This window comes from Balaenoptera physalus (assembly GCF_965194825.1).
Source record: "Balaenoptera physalus genome assembly, chromosome: 1".
Taxonomy (NCBI): Eukaryota; Metazoa; Chordata; class Mammalia; order Artiodactyla; family Balaenopteridae; genus Balaenoptera; species Balaenoptera physalus.
Window position 1 is genome coordinate 48,825,388 of NC_138882.1, and position 27,828 is coordinate 48,853,215.

Here is a 27,828-nt window from a genome sequence, read left to right on the forward strand (position 1 = left end):
GACTTCAGGTACATCGAGTAGAAAACCCCATGGAAACACATTCTAAGCCCAGATCTAAGAGGCGATTCTATGCGTGATGCCAGGAGGGATTCTGAGGTTAAGGGCCTGGGATGGAAGATGGGAACACACACCGTGGCAGGCCCTGATCTCATTTAGTCCTTACGACAGCTCTGTGAGGTAGGTATGATAACCCTACGATACAGATGAGGAAACCGAAGCTCTTGGGGGCATCGGGAGTTGAGAGGGGAACACGCCCAGGGCAGCTGGCTCGAGAGAGTGGCAGAGATGAGACCGGAACCCGGTGACACCATGGGGGGGAGGGAGTCCAGTCTGTGAGGGATGGTCGAGGGATACGATGGACGAGGGAAGAAGAAAGATGGTACCCAGAGAGGTGGGGAGGTAGGAACCTTGTCCTCTTCTCATTACTTTCCTTCCATCTTTTTGCCTTTTTTACATGCATTTATTGCATCTAGTGCATTCTGTGTGCTTGGCAGAAAACCAAAATAGCCATACCATCAACTGCAGGTAGCCTCATTTAATGGTGGGTGGGGATTCTGGATAAGTTTAGACAAGGGCACAAATGTGTATTTTCTGAAGCAGTATGGGTGCCAGTAGGAAAACGTGGGTGTAATCGGCGAGTAATGGAGAAATGAACTGGGGTGACAGACATCCAGTGACTGGGGTGGGTGCTGGCAGTCTCCTCAATCCAGCAAGACCATCCTCAAGGCTTGTTCCCCTCCCCTAGCCCTTCTTCTCACATACAGGGTGGTCTTGGAGCCCATGGTGTGGCCTGAAGTTGGTAGATACGCATTAGAGATAAAGAAGAACGACTCTTGGCTGACCTAGACGTCTCCCAGGTGTCAGGCTCAAACCAACACAGGACCTCTACTGTATTGGTTCTCAGAGTGTTTAAGTGATTTCCTGAAAATCACGCAGCCAGCAAGAGGTCTCCAATATCTTTAAACTCACTGGCTCTGGTCCTCCCCCAGAGCACTTCAGGCTTTTGCTTAGCAGGCAAAGCACTTCCTGAGTGGGTTGCTTATGCCTTTCCGGCCTCTCCTCCCAATCCCTCACCTGCCCCTTGAAAACAAATCTTTCACGGTTCCCAGATTCACCCTACTGTTCAAGCCTCCTTGCTTTTGCCTCCTGGACCACCTCCCTGCTGTGTCCCCTACTCTCATCACTCCATCAGCCTGGGGACGCATCTTTCAAAAGCCGGCTCAAGGGTCTTACTGGGGCGCCTTCCCTGAGCCTTTGGGTCTGATCCCTGAAGCCTGTGCTTCATGTGCCCCCACGGCTGCTCACCCTCATCAGAGCACTTACTTCCCTCCTTTCTGTCTCCCTTTACCAGACGCCAAACTCCTGGAGTTTAGGCATGTCCCCCTCTCCAATTTTCTACACCCAGGGCCTAGCATATACATGTTTAGCAGATGGCTCTTACGTTAATGATTAATTTCAAATCCAGCAGGAGAAATGCTTAGATGACCATTTCCAACTTCCTACCGGACTCCTCTCCCTGGATGTCCCACAGGGTCATCGTATGGAGCCCATTCAAAGCCAAGGTCATCATCGTCCCCCTCAGATATCCACTGCCTTCTGGTCCCCTAACCCTGATAGGGAGAGACGCTGCTTCTCCTCCTGGCTCCCCGAGACGTCTTTATAGTTTTTTTTAAAGAATAAATTTATTTATTTATTTATATTTTTGGCTGTGTTGGGTCTTTGTTGCTGCACACGGGCTTTCTCTAGCTGCAGCGAGCGGGGCCTACTCTTCATTGCAGTGCGCGGGCTTCTCATTGCGGTGGCTTCTCTTGTTGTGGAGCACGGGCTCTAGGCACGTGGGCTTCAGTTGTTGTGGCACATGGGCTCAGTAGTTGTGGCTCACGGGCTTAGTTGCTCCGCGGCATGTGGGATCTTCCAGGACCAGGGCTCGAACCCATGTCCCCTGCATTGGCAGGCGGATTCTTAACCACTGCGCCACCAGGGAAACCCTCACCAAGATTTCTTAGAGGAACCTTTCATCCTCTTCAACCTAGGCTATAAAAACGACTTCCCACCTGGTGCCCCTCCCCAGTGCTCTCCCCCTCCAGTTCATTTTCCATGCCGTGTCAGTCTTTATCCATAAAGCACAGATCTGAGCACGCCGTGGCTGCATTCAAGCCCTTCAGTGGCTCCCCTTTGACTACGAGAGAAAGTCCAGCTCTTAACGATGACATACGAGGTTCGCGCTGATCTGACCCAAGTCCCTCACCTGACTTCGCCCCTGCCCTTATGGCCCTTACACACATGCTCTCTGCTCGTAATGCCCTCTTTGTCTTTCTTTTAATTAGGGGTTGGGGGCTGAGGAGGAGGATGCCCTCCTCAAAAGGCCTCCTGAAAATCTAGCAAAAACTCACCTCCTCAAGTGAAGCCTTCCTTCCCAGACATCCACTGCCCAGAGTTCATCTCTGCCACTTCCGTGATTCCAGGACACCCTGTCCTAACCTTGATCGCCTCATGTGTGACATGGCACTGTCACTTGCCTCTTCACAGCTCTTTTTCTTTCACTAAACCACTCTCTTCAAGATGGGGAGCCACGTTATTTGATAAGATGGGGCAGAACAGACCACGGCAGAGTGATACACAGCCCAGCTCGTGGGGTTGGAATGTTGGGGCTGGAACCGGCCCCTTTGCTGTATGACCTTGGGAAGCTACTAAGCCTCTCCAAGGCTTGCTTTGCTCATCTGTGAAGGAGGGCAGTAAGAGTGCACCCCTCGGAGGGCACATGGAATGAAAGAAAAGTGTTTGGCACAGTGCTGATATCCCACGAATATTAACTATTATTATTATCTGATTCCAGGTACTCAGCACAGTACCTTGTACACAGTCAATAACTATTCGTTGACTTTTTGAAAAGAATAGAAGAGTCACAATTCAAAGCCAGGATTCCAAGTCTACTCTCCCAAGTATAGTACAGCTGTTTCCACACTGTATTTTATCTGATATGAAGAGCATTCCAGAATTCCAGATGAGGAAATCAAGGACTGAGCCATTCAATCCAGACAGTACTCACTCAACCCAGGCTCGTGTATTTCCGCATCAGTGCTGTTGTTTCCGTGGTGACTGTGGAGGGCCCTGGCCTATTCCCTCACCCTCTGCTGCCTCCCTGTGGCCATGTCAGGTCAGGCTATACAAACTTTTCTCTTGGAATTGGTTAACTTTGCTCTCATTTTAAGTTGGCTCCTTCCTTTGGAATTATATCCAAGAGGTATAACTTTTAGTTTTGTTTATTAATGCAGTTTAATAAAGATGTGAAATTTCAATAGAACTGAAAATTATTAGCATAATTGCTAAGCTAGCCCAGGGGGTACGGGGGTTAAAATTAGATTTCTTTAGCCAACAGGGCTGAAATCACCTATAAAAACTGAAGCTCTTGGCGTGGATGTAGAGAGAAGGGAGACCTTGTGCACAGTTGGTGGGACTGTAAATTGGTGCAGCCAGGATGGAAAACAGTACGGAGCTTCCTCAAAAAATTAAAAATAGAACTGCCATATGATCCAGCAATTCTACTTCTTTTGTTTTTTTTATTGTAGCTATATGAGATAACGGATGTTAACTAAACCTATTGTGGTAATCATTTCAGAGTACGTGTGAATCAAGCCATCATACTATATAACTTAAACTTCTAGAGTGATGTATGTCAATTATTTCTCAATAAACCTAGAGGGAATTCCCTGGCGGTCCAGTGGTTAAGACTCTGTGCTTTCACTGCAGGGGCCCAGGTTCGATCCCTGGTCAGGGAACTAAGATCCCACAAGAGAAAGGTGTGCTGGGCATATTAAGTGCTGATCACAAGGTAATTCAGAGTTACTGAATCTTTTTTTTTTTTTTTTTAAAGAATTTTTTTTTTAAGGCATTGTTTACTTTATTTATTTATTTTTGGTTGTGTTGGGTCTTCGTTTCTCTGCGAGGGCTTTCTCTAGTTGTGGCAAGCGGGGGCCACTCTTCATCGCGGTGCGCGGGCCTCTCACCATCGCGGCCCCTCCCGTTGCGGGGCACAGGCTCCAGACGCGCAGGCTCAGTAATTGTGGCTCACGGGCCTAGTTGCTCCGTGGCATGTGGGATCTTCCCAGACCAGGGCTCGAACCCGTGTCCCCTGCATTGGCAGGCAGATTCTCAACCACTGCGCCACCAGGGAAGCCCCTGAATCTTTTAAACTGGCCCAGCTATTCAAATTACTTTATGAGGAGAAGACAGATTTAAAACTTAAGCAACGGGGGCTTCCCTGGTGGCGCAGTGGTCGAGAATCTGCCTGCCAATGCAGGAGACACGGGTTCGGGCCCTGGTCTGGGAAGATCCCATATGCCGCGGAGCAACTGGGCCTGCGAGCCACTATTACTGAGCCTGCGCGTCTGGAGCCTGTGCTCCGCAACAAGAGAGGCCGCGATAGTGAGAGGCCTGCGCACCGCGATGAAGAGTGGCCCCCGCTTGCCACAACTAGAGAAAGCCCTCGCACAGAAACGAAGACCCAACACAGTCAAAAAATAAATAAATTTAAAAAAACAATCTGTTTTAAAAAAAAAAAAAGAACACTTAAGCAACGGAGGAGTGATCCTAAGGGTAAGGGATGTAATGTAGTTAGGTGCTAGAGAACGGAGTTTGAGACTTCTTTATTTAGAAAATATATCTCTTGACTCATAATCCCCATCCTAGTATTTTCAACCCTCCTTATTCTACTTATTATTCTCTGTAGGATTTTCCCCATAAAGCATATTACATATAATTTACTTATTTTGTTTATTGTCTGGCTTCTCCAACAAGAATGAAGGAGGCATCTTTCTCTGTGTTGTTCAGTGATGTAGGCCAAATCTCTAGAACAAGGGAAGTTACTTAACCACTTTGTGCCTCAGTTTCCTCATCTGTACAATGGGATCAAAAACAGTACCTACATCAGGGACTTCCCTGGCAGTCCAGCGGTTAAGACTCTGAGCTCCCTATGCCGGGGACCCAGGTTCGATCCCTGTTCAGGGAACTAGATCTCGCATGCTGCAACTAAAGGAGCCCACACGGGGCAACGAAGATCCCGCATGCCGCAACTAAGACCTGGTGCAGCCAAATAAATAAAATAAATAAATGAATAAATATTAAAAAAAAAGTACCTACCTCATAAAGATTAGGTTATATGATTTTATATATATATATATATAAAGGGCTCAGAACAGTTCCTAGAGCATACTAAAGAGCTACATAAATGCTTGCTACCATCATCATTCTTCTTCTTCTTATCATTATTATTAGTTCAGGTAGCAAAAGCGGCGTGTGCAGAGACATGGTGGTGGGAAGCAGTGTGAGGTGACGGGGAACTGGATGGTAGTAGTGATGATGCCCATGGGGAATCGGGACAGTCAGGGACCATATCAGGACCTGAAATCATGTTACATATTGCATTTCTCAATTATTTATGATCTATTTCTGCCTACTAAGATGCAAGCTCCAGGAAGACCCCCATGAGGCATTTGTGTGATAAATCACTGTATCCCAAGCATTTAGAATAGTCACTGGCAACATTGTCAGTGCTGAATAAGTATTAATTGAACGAATGATGGGTTAAGGATTTTGAACTTTGTCCTGAACACTATGGTGAGTCAGTGAAGCAGGTAATACTAGATTAGAGGCTGAGAAGCAAGTCATCAGTTTCTTCCAGTAAGCGATAGTAAGGGCTGAGGTCGTCATCCCCTTGCAGATGAAAGTAGGAGACTTGGGATTGGGATGAGAATGAGGAGTGGCATTCAGGAGGCGGTGCCATTCATGGGGATGGAGAGAAAGGAAAGGAGCAGATTTAGGGAGAGACGAGAATCTCTGTTTGGGACATGTTCTAGACTTGCGGGTCTGAAGTTCAGCAGAGAGGCTGGGGCTAGAGAGAGAGGCTTGGGAGTCAGTGGGGCGTAAGGGGCCACTGGTGACCAACATGTTACCACATCTTGCTCGCTGTTCATGACCCTCTAGGAAGTTTGTCTCCCGGCAAGACGGGATATTCTTTGAGGACAGGAATACTTCCCATTGTAGCCTTCAGTATACAGCGTGCAACTCAGTGCTAGGAAAATGGTCAGGAGCAGAACTTCTAGAGCAGAAAGGAATCTTAAAAATCATATTAACACGAGAGAACGAGGCCCAACATCGTTCAACCACTTGCCTGTCGTCACTCAGCAAAACAGCCACAGCTCTGGCTGCAGGACCAGGTCTCAAGACTGCCAGCCTTGTGCCCTTTCCAGGAGGTCACATTGCCTCAGGGCGGTGAGTTGAGGGCACCCAGGTGAGTGAAGGAGCTCAGGCTTTGGGCTGATCTAGCTTCCTGGAGCCTCAGTTTCATCATCATCAGGATTGGTAGGGGTTGACTGGGTCCGAGTCTCTTGTGAAGCAATGAACATAGTGCCGGGCACCCTGTCGGTGCTCAATAAATGTTTATTTACCACTCATTTCCCTCAGGAAGATAGGGGGTTTGGAACAACGTGGTCAGGCTGGAGCTGGATGCTGTGACCCGAAAGGCTGAAGGCTGAGCAGCACGATCTTGGACATCAAATCAGCCCTCAGCGATCAGTTAAGAGCCACCGAATAAACACATGTATACGTATAACTGAACCCCTTTGCTGTACACCTGAAATTAACACAACATTGGTAATCAACTACACGCCAATATAAAATAAAAGGTTAAAAAGCAAAAGAGCCACCGCTTTCCTCCAGGAGGTTCAAAGGCGCTACTAGCTCAGGCTACCTCTGCCGAGTGTAGGCGTGGTCCGTGTCCCCGCCCTCCTCCTTTCACTCTCCTTTCTAGGCTCCGCCCAGCTGGCTGGCTCCTTGACGCTCCAGCCCCAGGAGGAACTGTTTCCGTGCTGGCTACAGTGTTTGAGGGTTAGGTGCTGCCAGAGAAATAACCAAGGAGGAGGCGTCTTAGCTGACTTAGAAGGTAAGGTGGGCAGAAGGAGGAGAGCTGGGAAAGCTTGAGAAGTTGTTTTCTTTGAAGGAGTCCTTGGGCTCTGGGGACTGGAGATGACAGTGGGTGTGGAACTGGAGGAGAGGAAGGAGCGCACAGAGACAGCTGGCCAGCCCCAGGGGGCCCTTCGGGCCTCAGCCCACCTGAGGGTCCCAGGGTTCTCTCACAACCCACACGTTATTTATGCAAGTCATCTCAGTTTATCAGGCGCGTCTTGTCGTGTGGAGAAAATGAAACTGAAAGCAGAGCTCTTCCCTTGCAGTGTTTTTGATGGGTTGTTTTCATTTTCTACTCTGATATTTTACCTGGGGTTTCTTTTATTATTATTATTATCATTATTGTCATTTTTATTTGCATTTCCTCAAAAGGAGTCCAAGATGTGGTATTCTTAAACGATTGTATTACACTGAAGTTAGCAGTTGGAGGTGGGCTGGAATAAATAAAGGACCAGAGAAGGAAAGAAGTTCGAAGAAACCCTGAGTCTTCCAGGTTTCTTCGAGCTTCTTTCCTTCTCTGGTCCTTTATTTATTCCAGCCCACCTCACACCCACTGTCACCGGAAGTGTTTACACAAACATTGGGTCCAGAGAGTTCATTACCGGGTGATTGTGCTTCCGCTGCACATTTGATTAGACCTCTGAGGTAGGGGCTTTGACACTGTCGGAGGGGTGAGGTTGCTGAAAAATGGTTGCTCTGTGAATTTTGCAGCAGATGTAGTTATATAAATCTTCAGGTAACAGTTTGCTGCCATCTGCTATTTGAATTGGGTCTAAATTGCTCAGATCTGATCAAGGGCAGTTGGATTAAACTGACACCCCAGGTTCCCTATTTGTGTAGTGTGTATATGCACATGGGTGGGGAGACTGGGATTTGCTAACTTTTGGTTTCATAAACGGACGTCATTAGCTCTACCATTTATTGAAGGCTTGATATTTCCCCCTCTCCCTACTTCAATGCACTTTATATGGGGGACTGTATTTATTGTTGCCCCCACTTGAGGGAACAGAAAATTGAGACTCAATAATCTAAGGTTACACAATTAGGAATAAGAGTCTAGAATTACACGACCAGGGGCTCACACTTAGATCTTGCTGAGTTGGGAGCCCGAGTTCTTAACCATACGCTGCACTAGTTTGAACAGGACCGCACGTGTGCAAAGAACCAGGGCTGTGCTGAGCATGTTCAACCAGAAACACAAACTGATGAAAAACACTATTTTCTTATTAAATGAGGGTTCTGGTTTTTTAAGAAGGCCATCTATTTCTAGTAAGAGTATGTTTATATGGCATTGGAAAAAAAATGTATTAATATAGGTTGAGAATCCTAAAAACAATCATAGCCTTTGACTCGGCATTCAGTTCTTTGAAATCTATCCTAAGAAATCCATTATAAGATTTATCATAAGAAAACAAGCTAAAATAAGCTAAATTTGCTCCGACGTTATTTAGAATTGTGAAAAAAATAATCATTTTGAAACTCTGTTTTAAAAGTTATTTTAAAAATTTGCTTCATAGTAGAGAACTGAAAAACCTCTCTGATGGCATATTGCATAGCCATTAAAATGTTTTAAAACACTTGTAATAATATAGGACATTATTTATAGTAAGGCATTAAATGAAAGGAGGCAGGATACAAAGTTACTTATAGAGCATGAGCCCAACTATTTTTTAAAAAAATCTATAGAACTATACTAAAATATTAACAATACCTGTTCTGGGCAGTGGGAGAATAAAGTAATAATTTTCTTGTTTAAAATGTATATATATTTATGATATTCTATAATAAAAATTTCTATAATAGATGTATTTTGAAAAAGTTGCTAGTAAAATTAATTTCTCGAATTCAAATGTTTTCTTTTTTTTTATAAATTTATTTATTTTTGGCTGCATCGGGTCTTCGTTGCTGCGTTCAGGCTTTCTCTAGCTGCTGCGAGCGGGGGCTACTCTTCGTTGCGGTGCGCAGGCTTCTCATTGCGGTGGCTTCTCTTGTTGTGGAGCACGGGCTCTAGGCGCATGGGCTTCAGTAGTTGTGGCACATGGGCTCAGTAGTTGTGGCTCACGGGCTTAGTTGCTCCACGGCATGTGGGATCTTCCCGGACCAGGGTTCGAACCCGTGTCCCCCTGCATTGGCAGGCAGATTCTTAACCACTGCGCCACCAGGGAAGTCTAAATGTTTTCTCACTGTTATAAAATTATAAAGTTCCTCTCTCATTTCCAGGTGGAAAGTCAGAAGACTTCAAGAGTATTGTCCTTCCTGATACTGGTGGTCTGTAGCCAGATAATTCTGATTTACCCTGACAGGATTTTCTAAGAGTTCCACGTCTCTTTGATCAAATCCCAAGGAGATAAGATTTTCATTTTCTTGAAAAAAAGGCAAAAAATTTGTAACCAGTGGTATTTACCATCATGGAGACCAAGAACCGTAACAATCCTCAGGAAAGACCCACACCCTCTACTAATGGGAGGGCTTCAGTGGAAGACAATCATTTGTTGCTTAAAGCTACTAAAAATGAAGACATTGAGCTGGTCCGGCAATTGCTAAAAAAAGGGGCTGATGTCAATTTCCAGGATGAAGAATTTGGCTGGTCACCTTTGCATAATGCAGTACAAAGTGACAACGAGGACATGGTGGATCTTCTGCTTAATCATGGTGCTGAGCCTTGTCTGCGGAAGAGGAATGGGGCCACTCCCTTCATAGTTGCTGGCATCGCTGGAAATGTGAAGGTGCTCAAACTTTTACTTCCGAGAGTAGCAGATGTCAATGAGTGCGATGTTCATGGCTTTACAGCTTTCGTGGAAGCCTCTGTGTATGGTAGAGTTGAAGCCTTAAGGTTCCTGTATAAGAATGGAGCAAAGGTGAATTTGCGTCGAAAGGCAAAGCAGGATCAAGAGAAGATTAGGAAAGGAGGGGCCACTGCTCTCATGCATGCTGCTGAAGAAGGGCATGTAGATGTCGTGAGGATCCTCCTTCATGAGATGGGGGCAGATGTCAATGCCCGAGACAATATGGGCAGAAATGCTTTGACCTATGCTCTTCTGAACTCTGATGGTGAGAAGGTGAAGGCCATTACTCGCCTTCTGCTGGACTGTAAGGTTGATGTCAGTGTGCGGGGGGAAGGAAGGAAGACGCCCCTGATCCTGGCAGTGGAAAAGAAGAACGTGGGTTTGGTGCAGATGCTTCTGGAACAAAAACATATAGAGATGAATGACACAGACATTGAGGGCAAAACAGCACTGCATCTTGCTGTCGAACTCAAGCTGGGGGAAATCGCCAAGTTGCTGTGCCACAAAGGAGCCAGAACAGACTGTGGAGACCTTCTTGCCATAGCAAGGCGCAATTACGACCGTGACCTTGCAAAGTTTCTTTGGCAGCATGGAGCCGTAGAAGATTTTCACCCTCCCGCTCAAGACTGGAAGCCGCAGAGCTCACGTTGGGGGGAAGCCCTGAAACATCTCCACAGGATATACCGCCCTATGATCGGCAAACTTAAGATCTTTATTGAGGAAGAATATAAAATTGCTGACACTTCTGAAGGGGGCATCTACCTGGGGTTCTATGAAGACCAAGAGGTAGCTGTGAAGCTATTCTATGAAGGCAGCACACATGGACAAAATGAAGTCTCGTTGTTGCAGAGCAACCGAACCAACAGTAATGTGGTGACATTCTATGGCAGTGAGAACTACAGGGGCTCTCTGTATGTGTGCCTCGGCCTGTGTGAACACACACTGGAGGAGCACTTGGCCGACCACAGAGGGGAGGCTGTGCAAAACAAGGAAGATGAGTTTGCTCGAAATGTCCTCTCATCTCTATTTAAGGCTGTTGAGGAACTACACCTGTCTGGATACACTCACCAGGATCTGCAGCCACAAAACGTGTTAATAGGTAAGTCCCCAGTCTTCTCTTAGAAACGTAGGGTCTTTAGTTACGAGAGGAAAGGATTTTCCTGGCAGAACAGGGAAGAACTAGGGTCAGTGTGGATTGTTCAGTTTGAGGATTAATGTAACGAATCCATAGTTACAGGGCAACCTCTCCTGCTACCAGGTATAACCCGTATTCCATGCGGAGGTCGAGGATGCCAATGGAATAGCAGGCTGACCTTATACTGCCCTTGGCAAATACAAATATGAAGGTAGGTCTTGGATGGAGCCAGCTCCAGAAGCTTGAACTCTTAGAGTAGTCTGCAAGTCAGGGAACCTAGAAAGTGTGTTCCTTCAGAGAAGGTGGCAGTTACAGTGAAACTTAATGGCAAAACCGAGGTTACAATTGGGATCCAGGTTAAGATGTGACACAGTGAAACATACTGCAAGCAGGCCGAACAAGTCAGTGTCCACTGTTGCAAACCAAAACCAAAATAAACTAAAGCAACATTCAAGGATACAAGCAGAGCTGAGGGCTTCCTTGGTGGTGCAGTGGTTAAGAATCCGCCTGCCAATGCAGGGGACACGGGTTCGAGCCCTGGTCTGGGAAGATCCCACATGCCGCAGAGCAACTAATCCTGTGCGCCACAACTACTGAGCCCGTGAGCCACAACTACTGCAGCCCACGCACCTAGAGCCCGTGCTCCACAACAAGAGAAGCCACCTCAATAAGAAGCCCGCACACTGCAATGAAGAGTAGCCCCCGCTCGCCACAACTAGAGAAAGCCTGCACAGCAACCAAGACCCAATGCAGCCAAAGAAACAAAGAAACAAACAAAAAAGCCAAGCAGAGTAGGGAACAAATGTATGGACCCCAAGGGGGTGAAAGGGGGGGAGCGGCGGTGAGATGAATTGGGAGATTGGGATGGACCTATATACACTAATATATATAACATAGATAACTAATAAGAACCTGCAGTATGAAAAATAAATAAATAAAATAAAATTCGAAACTTAAAAAAAAACAAACAAAAGAAACCAAGCAGAGCTGAGTGTGAAGTCCCGGGGGGCAAGGTGGTGCAGTAAAAAGAGCCTCGGCTTCAGCCATGTTTAAGGAGCCTTGCAGCCTTGTCCCCCCACTTTGTAGCTTTGTAACCTCAAGCAAGTCACTTAACTCTGTGAGCATTGGTTTCCTCACTTGAGACTGATAATACCTCCTTCATAAGGTTGTTACGACGTCTAAGAGTAGTATGTCAAATGGACAAGTCATCTGTCCATTGTAGGTGCCCAACAAAGGCCAGGTACTTGTCTAGAGGGCTAAGCAGAAGCAGATAACTAACCTAGAGATATGCACTGACATTTAAGCTTGGTGTAAGGGACCAGGGCAAAAAGAAGATGTGGGTACTGAGAGTCAGAGAAGAGCACTTAAGGTCCTGGAAGAGAGAAATAGGTAGACGTAAGATCTGGTTTTAGTTTGAGGACAGGTGCTTGTGGCACTCCTTCCTGGTTTTAAGCAGCTTTGCTGGGGAGACTGACAAGGGCCAGAAATATGTGCAACTCTACCCAGTAAGGAAGAGTCTTTGAGGTTCAGCCAAAGGTGAGGTCCTTCCCAAGTTTACCTGCTGATCTTGATGCAAAAGGGTCACACATCACGTTCTAAAGAAAAATAATTTGTGCCTACCTATTCTTTGAAATTTCTAGCACCACTTCTTCCATTCTTAAGCTTGAACAGGAAAGAATTGATTATATTTCTGCCTCAAGCTGGCGAACCTAGCACATACTGCAGACTCTTCCCTGTGTTAAATCCCTCAAATGATGGGAAAAGGTTTTTAAATGAATTCATAACTGAGGTCAACTTTAAAAAAAGAATTCCTAGAGGACAAAATCCTTGACGAATCATGGAGAGACTAAACATAGATAGGATGGGATTGAAGAATAACACAGGAGCCCAGGACAAATGCAGGAAGCCACAGGGAAACATTCCTCATGAAAGTAGGAACAGTGTAGAAAAGTGCCACTCCAAAGCGATGGAAGCCAGAAGCAGGAGAGGACCAAGGACCAGCTAGCAGGCAGATTGCTGCGTCAGTCGACACTAGGCAGATCAAACCCTGGGCTTCTCGTCTTCCCCAGGGACCAAGCATCTATGACAGACCTTTCTTCTACAGACAGGGGGACTGCTTGAGACACTGGGTCATTGGTGATATCAAGGGAAACAAAGAGCAGTTAAACATGCAAGATTTCTGCCAAAGCAGCTACTAAGTGGCATGTCCTGCTTCCCCCAGAGCTTCACTGAATAAAACGCAAAGCAGAAGCTCTGACGACTGCTTCCCTCCCTCCACTATGTTGGGTGGCATTAACAGAAGCAACTCGCAGGACGTCAGGGAGTCTCAAGCGCAAAGTAAGACTTACAGTCGAAAATCACTTAGGATATTTAAGAGGTGCCGATACCGTGAAAGAGATGCATGAAACAGAAGAATTTACACCCAAAGAAACATAGCAAACCAAATGTGTAAGTTTCCATGGCTGTTAAAAGAAATTGTCCCAAACCTGGTGGCTTAAAACCACAGGAATTTAATCTCCCACAGTTCTGGAGGCCAGAAGTATGAAACCAATTCCAAGGGCACCAAATCAGGTGTCAGCAGGGCCGAATTCCCTCTCTACGCTGTAGTACAGAAACTGGGCGTAAGTATTAACATTTTTTATAGCACTTTAACAATGTCTGTTGAAACTAAAAATAAAAAATTGAGGAGTGTAAAAAAAAAATCAAATGTTAGAAGAGATGTGAGGTATTCCATTAGGTACTTTCAAATTTCAGTAGCAGAAAACTCGACTCCAAGTGGCTTAAATAAGTGAAGGGAATTTATCACTTCAAATAATTGAAAGTGGTCTGTGGTTTATGATCTGCACCCCATCTGCCCCTTCAACCTCATCACAAGCAACTTTCTGACTCTGTCCCTCCTCCCCAAGTGCACACTTGGGCCTTTCTTCTGCCAGAGTGGAATTCTCCACGCATTCCTATCTGGAATTCTCTCTTCCCTCTCTTCCCCATTCCACTCACCTACCCAAATTCTACTTTCTGATCTTTTCTGTCTAGGCGTCTCTTCCTTTTTTTTTTTTGGCTTCACCATGCGGCATGTGGGATCTTATTTCCTCAACTAGAGATTGAATCCATGCCCCCTGCAGTGGAAGTGTGGAGTCCTAACCACTGAACCAGCAGGGGATTCCCTAGGCGTCTCTTCCTTAAGAAAAACTTCTCCACCCTCCCCGCCCCCCCACCCCCCAGCCATGTAGCTCTTCTTGTGATACACTTTTAGGGCATCCTGCACTTTTGGCTAGCATTTTCAAAATTGCAATTAATTTAATGTTTATCCTCCTTTAGTATCGGTCTCCTTGCCCAGAGACTGTAAACTCTGTAGGGCCAGGACTGTGTTCTCCTTCCTCATCATCATTTTTTTCCCCTCACTAAACATTTGTTGAATGATTTAATGGGTTCCTTTCGGTTAGACTCTGAGTTTCCTCACAACTCTGATGTCTAAGTTCATGATGAAAGGAGTTTGAGAAGCACACAGTTGTACTGGCCATCATCCTACGTGGGGTTACCCAGCCTTCCTCTCAGACTCCTTTAAGCCATCTCTTCGAGGACAAATTACTGACTCACCCACCTTTCATTTCGTTCCTGACCTCTCTCATCCATGCAGCCCTCTTTCTGAGGACTTAGTGGCTTCCTTTAAGGGAGGAAGATTCTGAAGGGGGCCAGGAGGCAGTGACTCATTCCAAGCACATGGTTTATTCATGGTAACAGATGACAACGTCTTAGTGGGCAGTAACTAGTGGGCTTGATTTGGTGCATACTTGACGCTTGGTGCTTGGTACTTAAGCACTTGATTTGGTGCTTAAGTATACTTAAGCATACTTAAGGTGGTCTTGGATTTGGACCCTTGTTGTTTAGTTGTTCTTTAGCTATAGGATGTAACCTTAACTCCTGCCAGCAGCTTCTTTACAAATCTGTGCTCTTTGACCCCAGGAGTTGCATGACTGGGGAGCTGGTTATACTTATCCTCATGCTTCCCCACCGCTTGGCTTGGAACAAATAAAATGTAAGCCCTGCTCTTGGCAGATACCGAAGAGATCAAACGACACAGTGCACATGACAGTGTTTTGAGAAGCAAACAACAAAGCAGATATGAGCTTATCATTGTCTTCCTCAGAGACGATAGACTGTACATTGTGTTACAGACTTATTTAAATTAATTACAGCATGGAGAATGAGCATTTTCAATGCATCTCTACAAACTATCCCTTAGATTCCAAGAATGGCGCTTGCCTGGCAGATTTCGATAAAAGCATCAAGTGGACTGGAGATCCACAGGAAATCAAGAGCGATCTAGAGGTAATTTCTACAAACAATTTACTTTTCCATCTTTCTGCTTCCTTCTTTGTTCATTACCTTACTCCCTGTGGCCAGTTAGAGGATGTTCCTATTTCAACCAGAAGGAAAGACGTTTCCAGGCATTTCCCCGGTACTCATTGCCTTCACTCCCTTGCAGACAGCAGCGTTTCCCCAAGTGGGTGTGGGGTTGGCCATCGCCGTGGCCCCTTTCTCTATCTCTTTAGATCTCTCTCTGACCCCACAGGCTGAATAGTAAATACACTGAGCATGCCACAGTTCTTCCAGAATTACCGCCAGGAGATTTTCTCCAAAAGAATGCCACAATTCCTGTAGGAGGTATTTTCTGCCTAAAGACAAAGTAAATGAGATTTCTTTTCCCACTCTATTCAAACACGTGTGCCAAACTCCTATGAGGGCCAGCGACTAAGGCCCTCTGAAGCACAGCGGAGGGATGGGATCGATCCGCAACTCGAAAGAGACTAAACTTGGCCCCAAAGGTTAAGGTCCTGAAAGAACTGTTTCTCCAGAGAGGAGACAGAACTGAGACATAGCCTCTGCTGATCACAGCTCCCAGATAGATTCTGAGCTTGTCAGGGCAGCTCTCGCCTGGAGTTCTCCAGGGTGCTGAACTTCCAACCCAATAGACAAGAACTCTCCATCCATGCCTGGCCTTTCTGGTTCAGTGGCTCCAGGTCTTAGCTCCTTCCCTGACTGGTGTCCTTCCCAGTGCAGTTTCTATGCTGGCCTCCTTCCTGGTCCTTCCTCCCTGCTGTGCCCTGACTCCTGGGGCCTTCACTCTATTCTGCGGGACCTGGTCTGGCTCCTTTATCTGTGGCCTGACGTAGGCCTGACCCAAAGTCCCAGTTCCCAGCCAGACTCTGAGCATCCCCCTTGTTTAAAACCTTCTCCCTTTGCCCTGTTTATCTAAATTCTATCCGTACTTTGAGGTCTAGCTCAAATTCCTCTTCCTCAAAGCAGTCTGCCCTGACAACTCTGGCCTGGGATTATCTGTTGTTCCTTATAAACCTAAACCTACAAACTATACTACCTTGAAGAGGTAGTATACTAAACTATACTACCTTGAAGAGTTCTCTATGCACAAGCCCATGCCTTCTCTCCCTGACCAGGCTGTGGAATCTCCTCGAGATTCTACCCATTTTCCATTTGCTCATAGCCTGCGCCACACCCTCCAAAGTTCCCCAAATAGAGTGATAATTCATAAGCACTTTTGGCTTGATTTATGGCTTTTGTGTAGGCCCTGGCACTGCTGGTCCTGTACGTGGTCAAGCAGGGAGACATTTCTTTTGAGAGGCTGAAGGATCTAAGACCTGAAGAGTCGATTCAACTTTCTCCAGATGAGGAAACTCGGGACCTCATTCATCAGCTGTTCTTCCCTGGGGACAATGTGAAGGACCATCTGAGTGGCCTGCTGGGTCATCCCTTCTTTTGGAGTTGGGCGAGGTAAGGAAAACTGAGTGTATATTACAGACCTCCAAGACAGAGACAGTGAGTTTATTAGTCAGGGCTCTATATATATATACAAAATAAGGAAATGCCTCATGCGATATTGGGGCTGAGAAGTTCCACCATTTGCCATCTTCAAGCTGGTGACCCAGGAAAGCCAATGGTGTAATTTCACCTGAATCCAAAGGTGTGGGAACCAGGGGAGCTGAAGATGTAGATTCCAGTAAGGGTCTGAAGGCCTGAGAACTAGGAGAGCTGAGGGCAAGAGAAGAGCCGTGTCCCAGCTGAAGCAGCCAGGCAGAGACGGGCGGATTTCCCCTTTCGTTCTATTCAGGCTCTCCGTAGATTCAATGATGCCCACTCACACTGGGGAGGGCCGTCTGCTTTAGCGAGTCCACTGGTTCAAATGCTAATCTCCTCGGAAACATCCTCTCAGACACACCCAGAATAATATTTAATCTGGGCCCTGTGTGGTCAGTGAAATTAACACATAAAATTAACCATCATGGTGAGGTGGGCAGGAGTCAGGCTGGGAATCAGCAGACCCAGGCTTTTCTCTCAGCTTGGCATTTCCTGGCTGGGTGTCATTGGAGCAGTGACTTAACTTCTCTGGATCTGGTTTTCTCCACTGAAGAATAGAAAAAGGATGAGGGAAAAGAGAGAGAGAGAGAGAGAGCTCTCCCCTTATGCAGATTTTAGAGACATGCTTTTACTACTCGTATCAAAAGCCAAAATCTAATAGTTCTGTAAAGAGTGGGAAGGATGGAACAACCGTGATAATTCCGTCATTCTCAGCCGCTACAGGACCCTGAGGGATGTGGGAAATGAATCTGACATCAAAAAGAGAAAGGCTAATGGCAAGGTCTTGAAGCTTTTGCAACCTGAAACATCTGAACTTTCCACAAGTTTTGCCCAGTGGACAACTAAGGTATGAACAGCTCCTATGGTCTGGGAGTTATTCCAGGAAGAAGAATCTGTGTCATGTGTTGTGTTGGTTTTCCTAACTTTTTTATACTATGGGCCTGGCCCAACCAAGTGGTGAGAAAGGGGATTTTCCTTTCCCTCCTCCCAGCCCAGGTCCCTTCTGCCCTTTTGAGTCTCTGCTCCAGGCCAGGCCCTCCTGAGAGACTCATCCAGGCTCCTCTTTAGGATGGCCTTGTCACAGCCCAAGAGCCTTTTTCTTTTCTGTGACTCTTTCTCTCAAGCCTTGTTTTCTGAGCGAGGTCTGACTAATAATTCTATTTCCACTGTGACAAGAGCAGCTGATTAAATAGAGTTTAGCCCAGAGGAGGTCCTGCCCTGTGGGGCATTCCCATCCAGGGAGACGGGCCTGCCTCTGCCGCCAGTGAACAGCCCAGCCTGAGCGCCCATATACACACCTATTTTCTGTATGAGAGAACAGAAACTGAAAAAAAAAGAAAAAAAAGATGATCTTTCAAATTCCTCCTCTTCCAGAGAAGGTCCACTCAATATAGTGGAACATAAAAATTAATCACCATTTCAGTCTAGTCAGTACTATCAGAACTTTCGTTATTATTAATGAGCAGACATCTATCAAGTACCAGTATGTGTTAGGCCCATGCAAGGTCAGAGATATACAAAACAGAGTACAGCATCCATGTGGGGTGGAGAGACCCACAGGATGATGGCTGTGGGATACATGCTGGGTACCCCAGAGACATGGGCAAAGCATTATGAGAAAATCCATAACTCTCAAGTCTTTGAGTGAGACCAGCAGCTTCTGTATCTTAAGCCTGATGTAGGACTCTTGCTTCTTCCAACCCTCTTCATTTCTGCGTCTCATTTTGCTTTCCTTCCCTTGCTTGCCTCTAGACCACATATCACACTCATAATTGCTGGCTTAACGTCTCTCCTTCTTGCTACCCAGTAAGTTCCACCAGGGCAGAGACCATCCGTGGTCTTGTCTGTCATTGTATTCTTGGCATGGAGTAGGTGTGCCATGACTCTTTGCTAAATGAATGTCTATAAAAGTTCAGCTAAAAATTAAACTTGTAGAAACAAAGACATTTGAAACCAGAGCAGATGATAGTAATAGCTAACGATCACATAGTGCTAACTCTGTGGCAGCTGTAGTTCTCAGGACTTTGCATGAGTAACCACAGTTAATCTTTACAACAGCCTCTGAGGCAATTAGCTCCATCTTGCAGGTGGGCAAACTGAGGCACAGACAAGTGATTTGTTTCAAAGGCACAGAATCAGTAAAGGGTGCAGCAGGATTTGAAGCTGGGCACTCTGGCTTAAAGGCCATGTGCTAACCTGTAGCTGATAGAGATTGTCATTTTCTTTTTCTTTATAATGTCTGAGACAGAGAAACAGGACTACAGGCAACAGAAAGGAGAAATCCAACCTCAAGACTGAAGTGCTAATAAAAGTGGTTGCAAAAGTAGAAATAAGAGAAGTATAGAGCACAAAGCACAGAAGAAGCAGGTGATGAAAGCTATTGTTTCCCTTCTTTTCTCACTCTCCACTCAGTGTTAAATGGAGCATTATTTTCAGACCATATAGGAAAGTCGTTCTCTTGAAGGTTAATTATCTGGCCTTTACTTTCTGTTTGAAAGCAGAAGCAAGGTTTGAGAAAATGCAGTGGTGTTGGGTAAATTATCAATCAAAGCCCAAAAGTCCAGAGGCATAAGAAGGAAGGACAGAATTGAAATGAAGAGGAAAGTACAAATAAAGAAAAGTGCTAACTATCACTAGAGAGATAAAGGTTATGGATGTGATGGGACGTTATCAGTCATCAGACGTGATGACACAGGCAGGTTCTAAGGTGCAAAAATGTAATTTTAAAAAGTGCTTCCAGAGAACAAGATACAACAACGAGGAACCTGGGAGACAAGGGGGTTGGAGAAAATGGGGCTGAACCCAAAGACAGAAGACTCTATCATCGAGAGAAAGGAGCCTCAGTTTTATTTAGAAACATGAAAAATAATGGTAGAACTACTTTTTTATCCTCAGATAATTTACGTAAGATTTTATTCTGATTGTACTTCAGATGACAAAAAGGATACCCAATCTACTGTAATAGAAGGTACAGAATTGAAAAGCGAATAGGAAAATAGAGATCCAGAAAAAAAGATAATACAAATGAGACCAAATATTAAATGTGCCAATTCCCCTAGAGAAACATTTAAAACTGGTTAAAAATAAAAATATAAAAACGTATTTAATCAGCAAAGTCCTACTGCATAGCACAGGGAACTATATTCAATACCCTCTCATAAACCATAATGGAAAAGAACGTGAAAAAGAATACGTATATATATGTATAACTGAATCACTTTGCTGTACCAGAAATTACAACTTTGTAAATCAACTATACTTCAATGAAAAATTGGGAAATAAAAAAAAAAAAAAAGGCCACACACTAAAGCGGCTCACTGCACAATGTTATGATGCCGTCAAGTCCACCAAATCATTTACTTGCCAAGGAAATTGAGGCTCAGAGGTGGAACCCCAAATACTCAGGGATGGAAAGCCAGAGGTTGGTAGAGCTGGGAAGAGAATTCTGTTCTTTTGTCTCCCAGTTCATTGGTTCTTTCCCTTAAACTTCATTGACATATGCTGAATTTTTTTAAAAAAAATTTCCATTTGTCCAAGTATTTTATTTGCATATTCCATATTTTTTTATTTTAATTTTTTAATTTATTTATTTTAAAATTTTATTTATTTATTTATTTAATTTCAGCTGTGTTGGGTCTTCGTTTCTGTATGAGCTTTCTCTAGCTGCGGCGAGCGGGGGCCACTCTTCATCGCGGTGTGCGGGCCTCTCACTATCGCGGCCTCTCTTGTTGCGGAGCACAGGCTCCAGACGCGCAGGCTCAGTAGTTGTGGTTCACGGGCCCAGTTGCTCTGCGGCATGTGGGATCTTCCCGGACCAGGGCTCGAACCCGTGTCCCCTGCATTGGCAGGGAGATTCTCAACCACCGCACCACCAGGGAAGCCCCATATGTTGAATTTTGATTGACTTCAAGTCTTATCTTTTTGTTTTCATTTTCAGCTTTGTTGTCCTGTTGATTTTGGTGACTTGCCCATTTTCCTGGGCGTGCAACCAGTTTTCCAGTGTGGATTCCACCTTCTTCACACGGCTGCCTCTCCTCGCACACATACGTGCTCAGCATTTCTCACATGTGCTCCACACATAGTGCCCCAGGCAGGCTTCTAGTCACCAGTTACTCTTCCTAAGGGACCCTCTGGCTTCATGGTTGTTGCATCTTATTTTCTTACTCCAGACTCTTTCTACCTATCAGAGCCATCTACAAGAGGAAGGCATTATTAATATGAGAGCAGCTGCCCTGGGACACCTAGGGACAAGGAGAATCATGTAACCTTTGGAAACATAATTACAAAAACAAAACAAAACAAAGAACAACCACACTCACTATGGCAATGGCTGCAATGCCTGGTTTCAGTCAGGACAACCTTCTTGAAGGAGGAGATGTAATCAAGTATGAATTTGGAAGGGTTGCCACAAGGATAGTGCTACTGTAGAGTATAGTGAGCAAATTTCCTCGTATAGTAGCCAACAATTTCCTAAAGCATGTTTTAATGTAGTTAATTCCTATGAAAACAATTCTCTTGGAAAATAGATACATGAATTTAAAGATATTTATAATTCCACATCCAAACACAACTACAGTTAGCATTGTGGTGTACGGTGCTTACTTCCATTCTTTTCTTTGTATTAATTTGCTTTATTAATTAGTGGAAATTTTGACATATGTTCAAATTTGTATTCTGCCTTTTTGTATTAACATTCAGGATTTATTTTGTGTTGCTACCACGTTTTTGTGTAATTTTTTCTTTTAGATTGACCAATTTGTGATGAAAGTAATGAATAAGTTTTATGAAAAAACAGGCAATTTTTATCAGGACACTGTGGGTGACCTGCTGAAGTTCATCCGGAATTTGGGAGAGCACATTCATGAAGAAAAGAATAAAGAGTAAGTCATGTATGAGAAGTCATGTATGAGATGAGAATAATTTTAAAATTCCAGCTCTCAATTTATATCTGCTATTTGATGGAAAGAAGAAAATTTATTTTGGTGAAAGTCATTCCTCCTTCTGTTTGGAAAAGGGCCATCACAAGGGTCTTACAGTCAACAGTGGACATGCCCTGCAGGTTCTCCTCTTCCTTTTCGGTTTTTGCTGAGCCCCCTTGAACAGCAGGCTAGCAATTCTTGTGTGAAGAAACACAGGGGACTGCGTGGCTGGGTAAAGCGAATGTAGCCTTAGAAGAGTAGCCCCGTGTTAATCCAATTAGCTTTTGCTACCAAAAATCTTAGCTGCAAACTCACAAAACACTTGCAGTTTTCAGGGCTCTTTTGGATTTCAGCACTGTAGATAAGGGATTGTGGGATTGTATTATGTACACTTTATGGATAATAAAACTGAGGTTCATAAAACTTAAGTTGCCAAAGTTTAGTCCATTAGTTGAAGAGTCAGGAGATGAATCTTGCTCTGTCAGATTCCAAAGTCCTCATTTATTCTGCTCTAGAAACCAGGGGAGCAAAAAAGATTTCCAGGGCCATATGCTATAAAGGGGGGATGCAGAGTTTGGGGCAAGAATATCAAAATATTTATGTTTCATTTCAGGATGAAGTCAATAATTGGAGAACCTTCCCAGTACTTCCAGGAGAAATTTCCCGATCTGGTCATGTATGTCTATAGGAAACTACAGAACACAGAATACACAAAGCATTTTCCAAAAACTCACAATCTAAATAAGCCTAGGTGTGATGGAGGTGGTGGTGGTGAGCAGGCTGGCCAGCCCTAGTGCCTTTTGAATTCAGGGAAGTACTTTTTTGCTGTGTAATTCTGGGCGAGTCACAACTCTCTGCGCCTCTTGACATTTTTTTTTTGTTTTTGGCCACACCACGAAGCATGTGGGATCTTAGTTCCCCCACCAGGGACTGAAGCCATGCCCCCTGTAGTGGAAGCACGGAGTCCTAACCACCGGACCACTAGGGAATTCCCTGGGCCTCTTGACTAACCTGGTTGCTTGTGAGCAATGAATTGGATAGCTGATGTGTCAGTTCCTGGTGCCATGCTCAGCATTCTCCACGTTTACAACAAAAAAAGCATATGCTCAAACTACTCTAGTCCTTTCTAAGGGTAAAGCTTAGTGGCAGGAGCTGGGAGAGCATCCTGCTAAGATTCGTCTTGTCAACTGCACCAAAGGAGTGAGTTCCTAGACCTCTAATGCTTTATGTTTTACATCAATTATCTCATGAAATTCTCCCAACAACCTTGCCAGATAAGATTAATATCCCCTTTTAGGAACTGAAGAGCCTGAGAGACTCAGGGAATTTGAACTACTTGCTCCAGATTATACAACTTGCACAGAGCGCAGTATAAATGGACGTGGTGTTATTGTTACCTCTCAGTCAGCACCTTAGAACTTAATTACTAGCTCAGAGCTCTTCTGCATGAGACCCAAAAGGTCAAAGGGGCTCTGGGTGGCTCATTCATTCATTCAATATTTGTTGAGTGCTAACTAGTATAAGTCTAAGCACCAACTGTATGAAATGCATTCCTTCTAGAATCACCTGTGTTGGTTTTCTATTATGTTAAGGCTGTATTTCTCAACTGTAGGCAATCTTGCCCTTCAGGGGCCATTTGGCAATTAAAATGTCTGTCAAAGCTGAGGGTAGGGGGTTGTACTGGCATCTAGTAGATAGAGGTCAGGGATACTGCTGAACATTCTATGATATGCACAGGATAGCACCTCCGAAACACAGAATTATCCAGAAGAACAGAATTATCAGTGACACTGAGGTTGAGAAACTCTGCCTTAGCGGGCTGTGCTACATTTGAGCTGGCTGGGAGCCCACGACTGTGGACTGTGTGGCTCACCTCACAGAGGAGTGACTCGAGTTTGATGTCTTGCTTTTGGATCTGCAGTGAGACAGTTCCAGTTTCACTCCCTCAGGAAGTCCTCTGAATGCCCTCACTTTCCACACCCCCGTCTGAGTGTCCTCTCTGGCTCCCTAGCACCCGTGGCCACACCAGAGCATGCTTCTCTGCACCCAGAGCATGATCTTCCCCACTGGAATGATATATATATATATAATTGGCTCCTTAGGGCCAATGATATATATATTTTTTGATGTGTATCATTACAGCCTAGCAAAATGTCTGCCACATGGAAATGACCAATAAATATTCATTGAAAAATGAATGATCCATTTTCATACATGAGTAATAATGCTAGGATACATTTTGAGGGTGTTTTATAATTTATAAATTACACTGCATATTTTACCTCTTTTAGTTTTCAAAATAATCCTGTAAGATAAGTGTTGTGATCGTCATTTTGCAGATGAGGAAACTAAGGTTAGAGACGTGTTGATTTACTCTAATGCATAGGAAGTGTCACTGTCTGAATTTGAAAAGATTTTCTGGCATGAAGTCTGATGTTCTTTCCATTTATCCTCACGGCGGTTGTGAAGATGAAGCTTTGTAAGGAGAGGAGCTGGGAGAAAAACCAGTGTCTTAGGTTCTTTCTGAAAAGGAGATGGTCTTGACTTCCCTGGTGGTCCAGTGGTTAAGACTCTGCACTTCCAACACAGGGGGTGCGGGTTCGATCCCTGGCTGGGTACTAAGATACCACATGCTGCGGGACCAAAAAATTAAAAATAAGTAAGTAAGTAAGTAAATAAATAAATAAATAGAAACGTTCTTTGGGACTTCCCTGGCGGTCCAGTGGTTAAGACTCCACATTTCCAATGCAGGGGGCACGGGTTCGATCCCTGGTTGGGGACTAAGATACCATATGCCACAGGGCGTGGCCAAAAATAAATAAATAAATAAAATTTAAAAAGGAGGTGGTCTAAAAAGGGTGTCACTGAATGAAATTAACAAGTACTGGAAGAAACAAACTTAAGACTTTTCTTTAAGTTTGTAGGAGCAGCAAGGTTGCTTTAAGTTTTAAAAGTAAGATTTGTTTTTCTGATTTGTAGTGAGTACTTGGATATGACAATCAAATGCCCATTTGTAAAGCATATTCAATAAAACTTTGAATTATCTGAATGTCTGATTTTCTCTGAGTGACATTTCTACTTTAGAGAGTAGGGGTATCTACAATAGAAAATGCTCAGTGATTAATTCCTGGGTAAGTTTTAAGAAAGGCATCCTGCTCTTTAATAATGGGAAAAGGAGCCTAATTTCAGCCCTCCATTAATTCGGGAACAATACGCACCTTGGGGGTCCTTGCAGAAAAGGAAGGGTCTGATCATTGTACTCTCTACTTTAATCCTCTAAGGGTTTCTGTGGACATGCTGCAAATATTTCTTATTCAGTTGCCATTATCACAAACATTTAATTGAGCTTGTAGTTCTTGTTAGGTACTGTGTTAGGCAAGGTGATTCTGTGCGTGGGCTTGTCAAGCAGAAGTGCCAGTTACACAGAGACGAGGGGAGCTTGCCTGCCTAGAATGCACTGAACAAGCAACACAGGAGAGAAAATTATGGTGAGAATAATAGTTACCACCTCTTGAGGACCTACTGCTTTCCAGAGCCTAATGCTTTTATATATGACATCCCATAACAAACATGACAATGCCATAAGATGCAATTATTCCCATTTTACAGAAGAGGCAACTAACGCTCAGAAAGGATTGCTAAGTTGCCCAAGTTCATATGGGTAGTAAGTGGAAGAGCCAGGGTGCAAACCCAGGTCTGCAAGTCCAAAGGGTGTGGTTTTTCTGGAGAGCCCAAGATGGAGAGTTCAGGTAGGCTGGATGGTCTTTGTGAGCGTGTGTATCGGGGCTTTCATCCATTCCTTCCTATTAAAGCCTAGGAGGTCAAGGTTACCCATGGCCTTCATAGCAACCAAATCCAATGGTCCTTCTCTGTCTTCATCAACCTCACACCACAGTTGATTCAGCTGACTACTCTTTTGCTCTTGCACCTGTCTTCTTTAGCACCTGCAGCACCACACTTACCTGCTTTTCCTCCCCAGTGGTTGCTCCTCCACAGTGTCCTTTGCCAGCTCCTTCTCTGCTCGACCCCTAAACATTGAGTGCCCCCGAGTTAATCCTCAAGCAATTCACTTTTCCTCTTTTCTCCGTGGATGATCTTTTCAAATGCCATGACAAGTATCATCATAAATAGACAGATGATATCCACGTTCTGAAATTTATCCACGTAATTGCCTACAAATTATCAGTCTTGTTTGCTTCTTTTTTTCCCATACGCCCTACATCCAATCTATTAATAAGTCCAGTTGGTTCTCTCACCAAAATAAATTCTAAATCTGTTCACAACCCTTTGTGTCTGCTGTGCTCAAACTACCGTCATTTCTCATTTGGACTGAAGCATGAGCCTTGTAACTGACTATTGTGTTTTCATCCTCGTGCCCCAACAATCTTTTCTCCACAAAGTGATCTTGAAAAAATATAAATCACGTCAGGTCGCTTCCCAGATTAAAATCCTTCAGTGACTTTCCATGGCAGTTAGGATAAAACCCAGCTGTTCCCACCACACACAGGGCCTTACGTGAGCTGACAGTGTCTATACCGTCGGGCCCATTGCTTTGCTCTCGTACCTTGCAGGCTCAACTCCTCCCACACTGGCCTTATCTCTGTTCCTCAAAAATGCTGAGACCAAGTCGAGGTCAAGATGATGGAATAGGAAGACTTGGGGTTCACTTCTTCCCACAAGTCCCCACATCTCTCCACTTCTCCCCACATCAAGAATACATCAAGTGGAACAATTCGTACAGAGCACCTGCTGAACACTAGCCTAGGACCTCGGACACCTAAAAGGACAAGAAAAGATCCCCGCATAACTGGGTAGGACAAAGGAGAGAAAGGGAAGAAAAGGAAAAGAGGAAATGGGTTGGGACCTGCACCCCTGGTGGGGAGGTGAAGGAGAGGAGAGGAGGAGGCCCGGGGAGTTGCACCCAGGGAGGCCCCCCACCAGTGGCAAAATATGCTGAAATAGAGGGGGAGCTTCAGGGGCTATCAGAAGAAAGTGCAGTGGCCCGTCTGTGGCAGGCAGGACAGAGCAAGACTTGCACAGATGGTCTGGGCCACAGTCCTGCACGCCCCACCCTGAGATGGGTGTCTGCCAATGCTGGCAGGGCCTGGGTGTCGAAGTGTGGGGTTAAGAGAGTGGACCTGGGGAAAGGACTGCTGTTGGCTGCGTGGAGATGGCCTGAAGGGACGGGAGTGAGGACCTCTGCAGCGGGGAATGCTTCTGGAGGAAGCGTGGACTGCCTTGGAAGTGAGGCACCATTGTTGAGTGGCACGCAAAGGGCAGGGCCGCCATCGTGGGCCTCTCTCCCCACACACCAGCACCTGCCTCTGCAGGCACTGGGTGGGACTCCCAGCAGAGTGAGCGCTCATGCCCCAGTCTGTCACAGCTTCCTGCCAGCCCTTGCCTCCGTGGGCCCTAGAGGGGAATCCCATGGGAGCGAGCGCACACACCCCAGTCACAGCTGCCTTATCCCCCTCCTGCCTGAGCAAGCACGTGCACCCCAGCTGGTAGCCACCTCTTGTCCCTCCCACCTAAGCAAGCAAGTGTGCCCAGTCAGTCGCTGCCTTCACCCCCTCTCATCTGGGTGGGAAGCAGACGCCTCAAGATGGCCCACAATCAGAGGTGGGGCTGAAACCAAAGCTGAGCCCCAGGGGCTGTGCAACTAAGGAAGAGGAACTGAAATCTCTCCATTCAGCTGCACACGCCATGGATTAAACCCCTGCTATCGGCCTGGTATATCCAACGCCTGCAGAAAATCTGAATGGACGAGTGTTCCCACAGCTGATACCAGTCTAGCTTCAGCAGCTGTGGAATTTAGGGGCAAGTACACATGGGAGTTGGGACAGGTCAGAGTCTGAGCTGCCCCCACAGTGCTCACAGCAGGTCCAGAGACCTACCTAGAGGTCTTGCAGGGCCTCCTGGGGAGGCAGGGGTTGGCTGTGGCTCACTATGGGGGCAAGGACACTGATAGTAGAGGCCCCAGGGAATTTTTTTTGTTTTGACTTGTTTTATTGTTGTTGTTTTAATTTTTAAATTTTACTTATTTATTTATTTAATTTTAAAATACATTTTTAATTTTTCTATTTTTATTTTTTGTTTTTTTCTTTATTTTTGCTCATTTTTTGTTTTTGTTTTCTGTTTTTTTGTTGTCATT

General features: G+C 45.1%; 1 protein-coding gene across 1 annotated transcript; it reads left to right on the forward strand.

The window, feature by feature from the left end:
* The first annotated feature begins 6,822 nt into the window (after positions 1-6,822).
* Positions 6,823-24,726, forward strand: RNASEL (ribonuclease L). Its single transcript, XM_082473014.1, has 7 exons — positions 6,823-6,940; positions 9,184-10,848; positions 15,128-15,213; positions 16,469-16,674; positions 17,473-17,605; positions 21,505-21,638; positions 22,291-24,726. Exons 2-7 carry the CDS (start codon positions 9,372-9,374, stop codon positions 22,469-22,471), a joined length of 2,217 nt encoding a protein of 738 aa, XP_082329140.1. The 5' UTR covers positions 6,823-6,940; positions 9,184-9,371; the 3' UTR covers positions 22,472-24,726.
* The last annotated feature ends 3,102 nt before the right edge of the window (positions 24,727-27,828 follow it).

Excerpts from the sequence above, each read along its gene's own strand:
- RNASEL (XM_082473014.1), top strand. The coding sequence starts at position 9,372 with ATGGAGACCAAGAACCGTAACAATCCTCAGGAAAGACCCACACCCTCT. Across the intron at positions 16,675-17,472 it reads TTCTTTTGGAGTTGGGCGAG|CCGCTACAGGACCCTGAGGG; the intron begins GTAAGGAAAACT and ends CGTCATTCTCAG. Across the intron at positions 17,606-21,504 it reads TTGCCCAGTGGACAACTAAG|ATTGACCAATTTGTGATGAA; the intron begins GTATGAACAGCT and ends TTTTTCTTTTAG.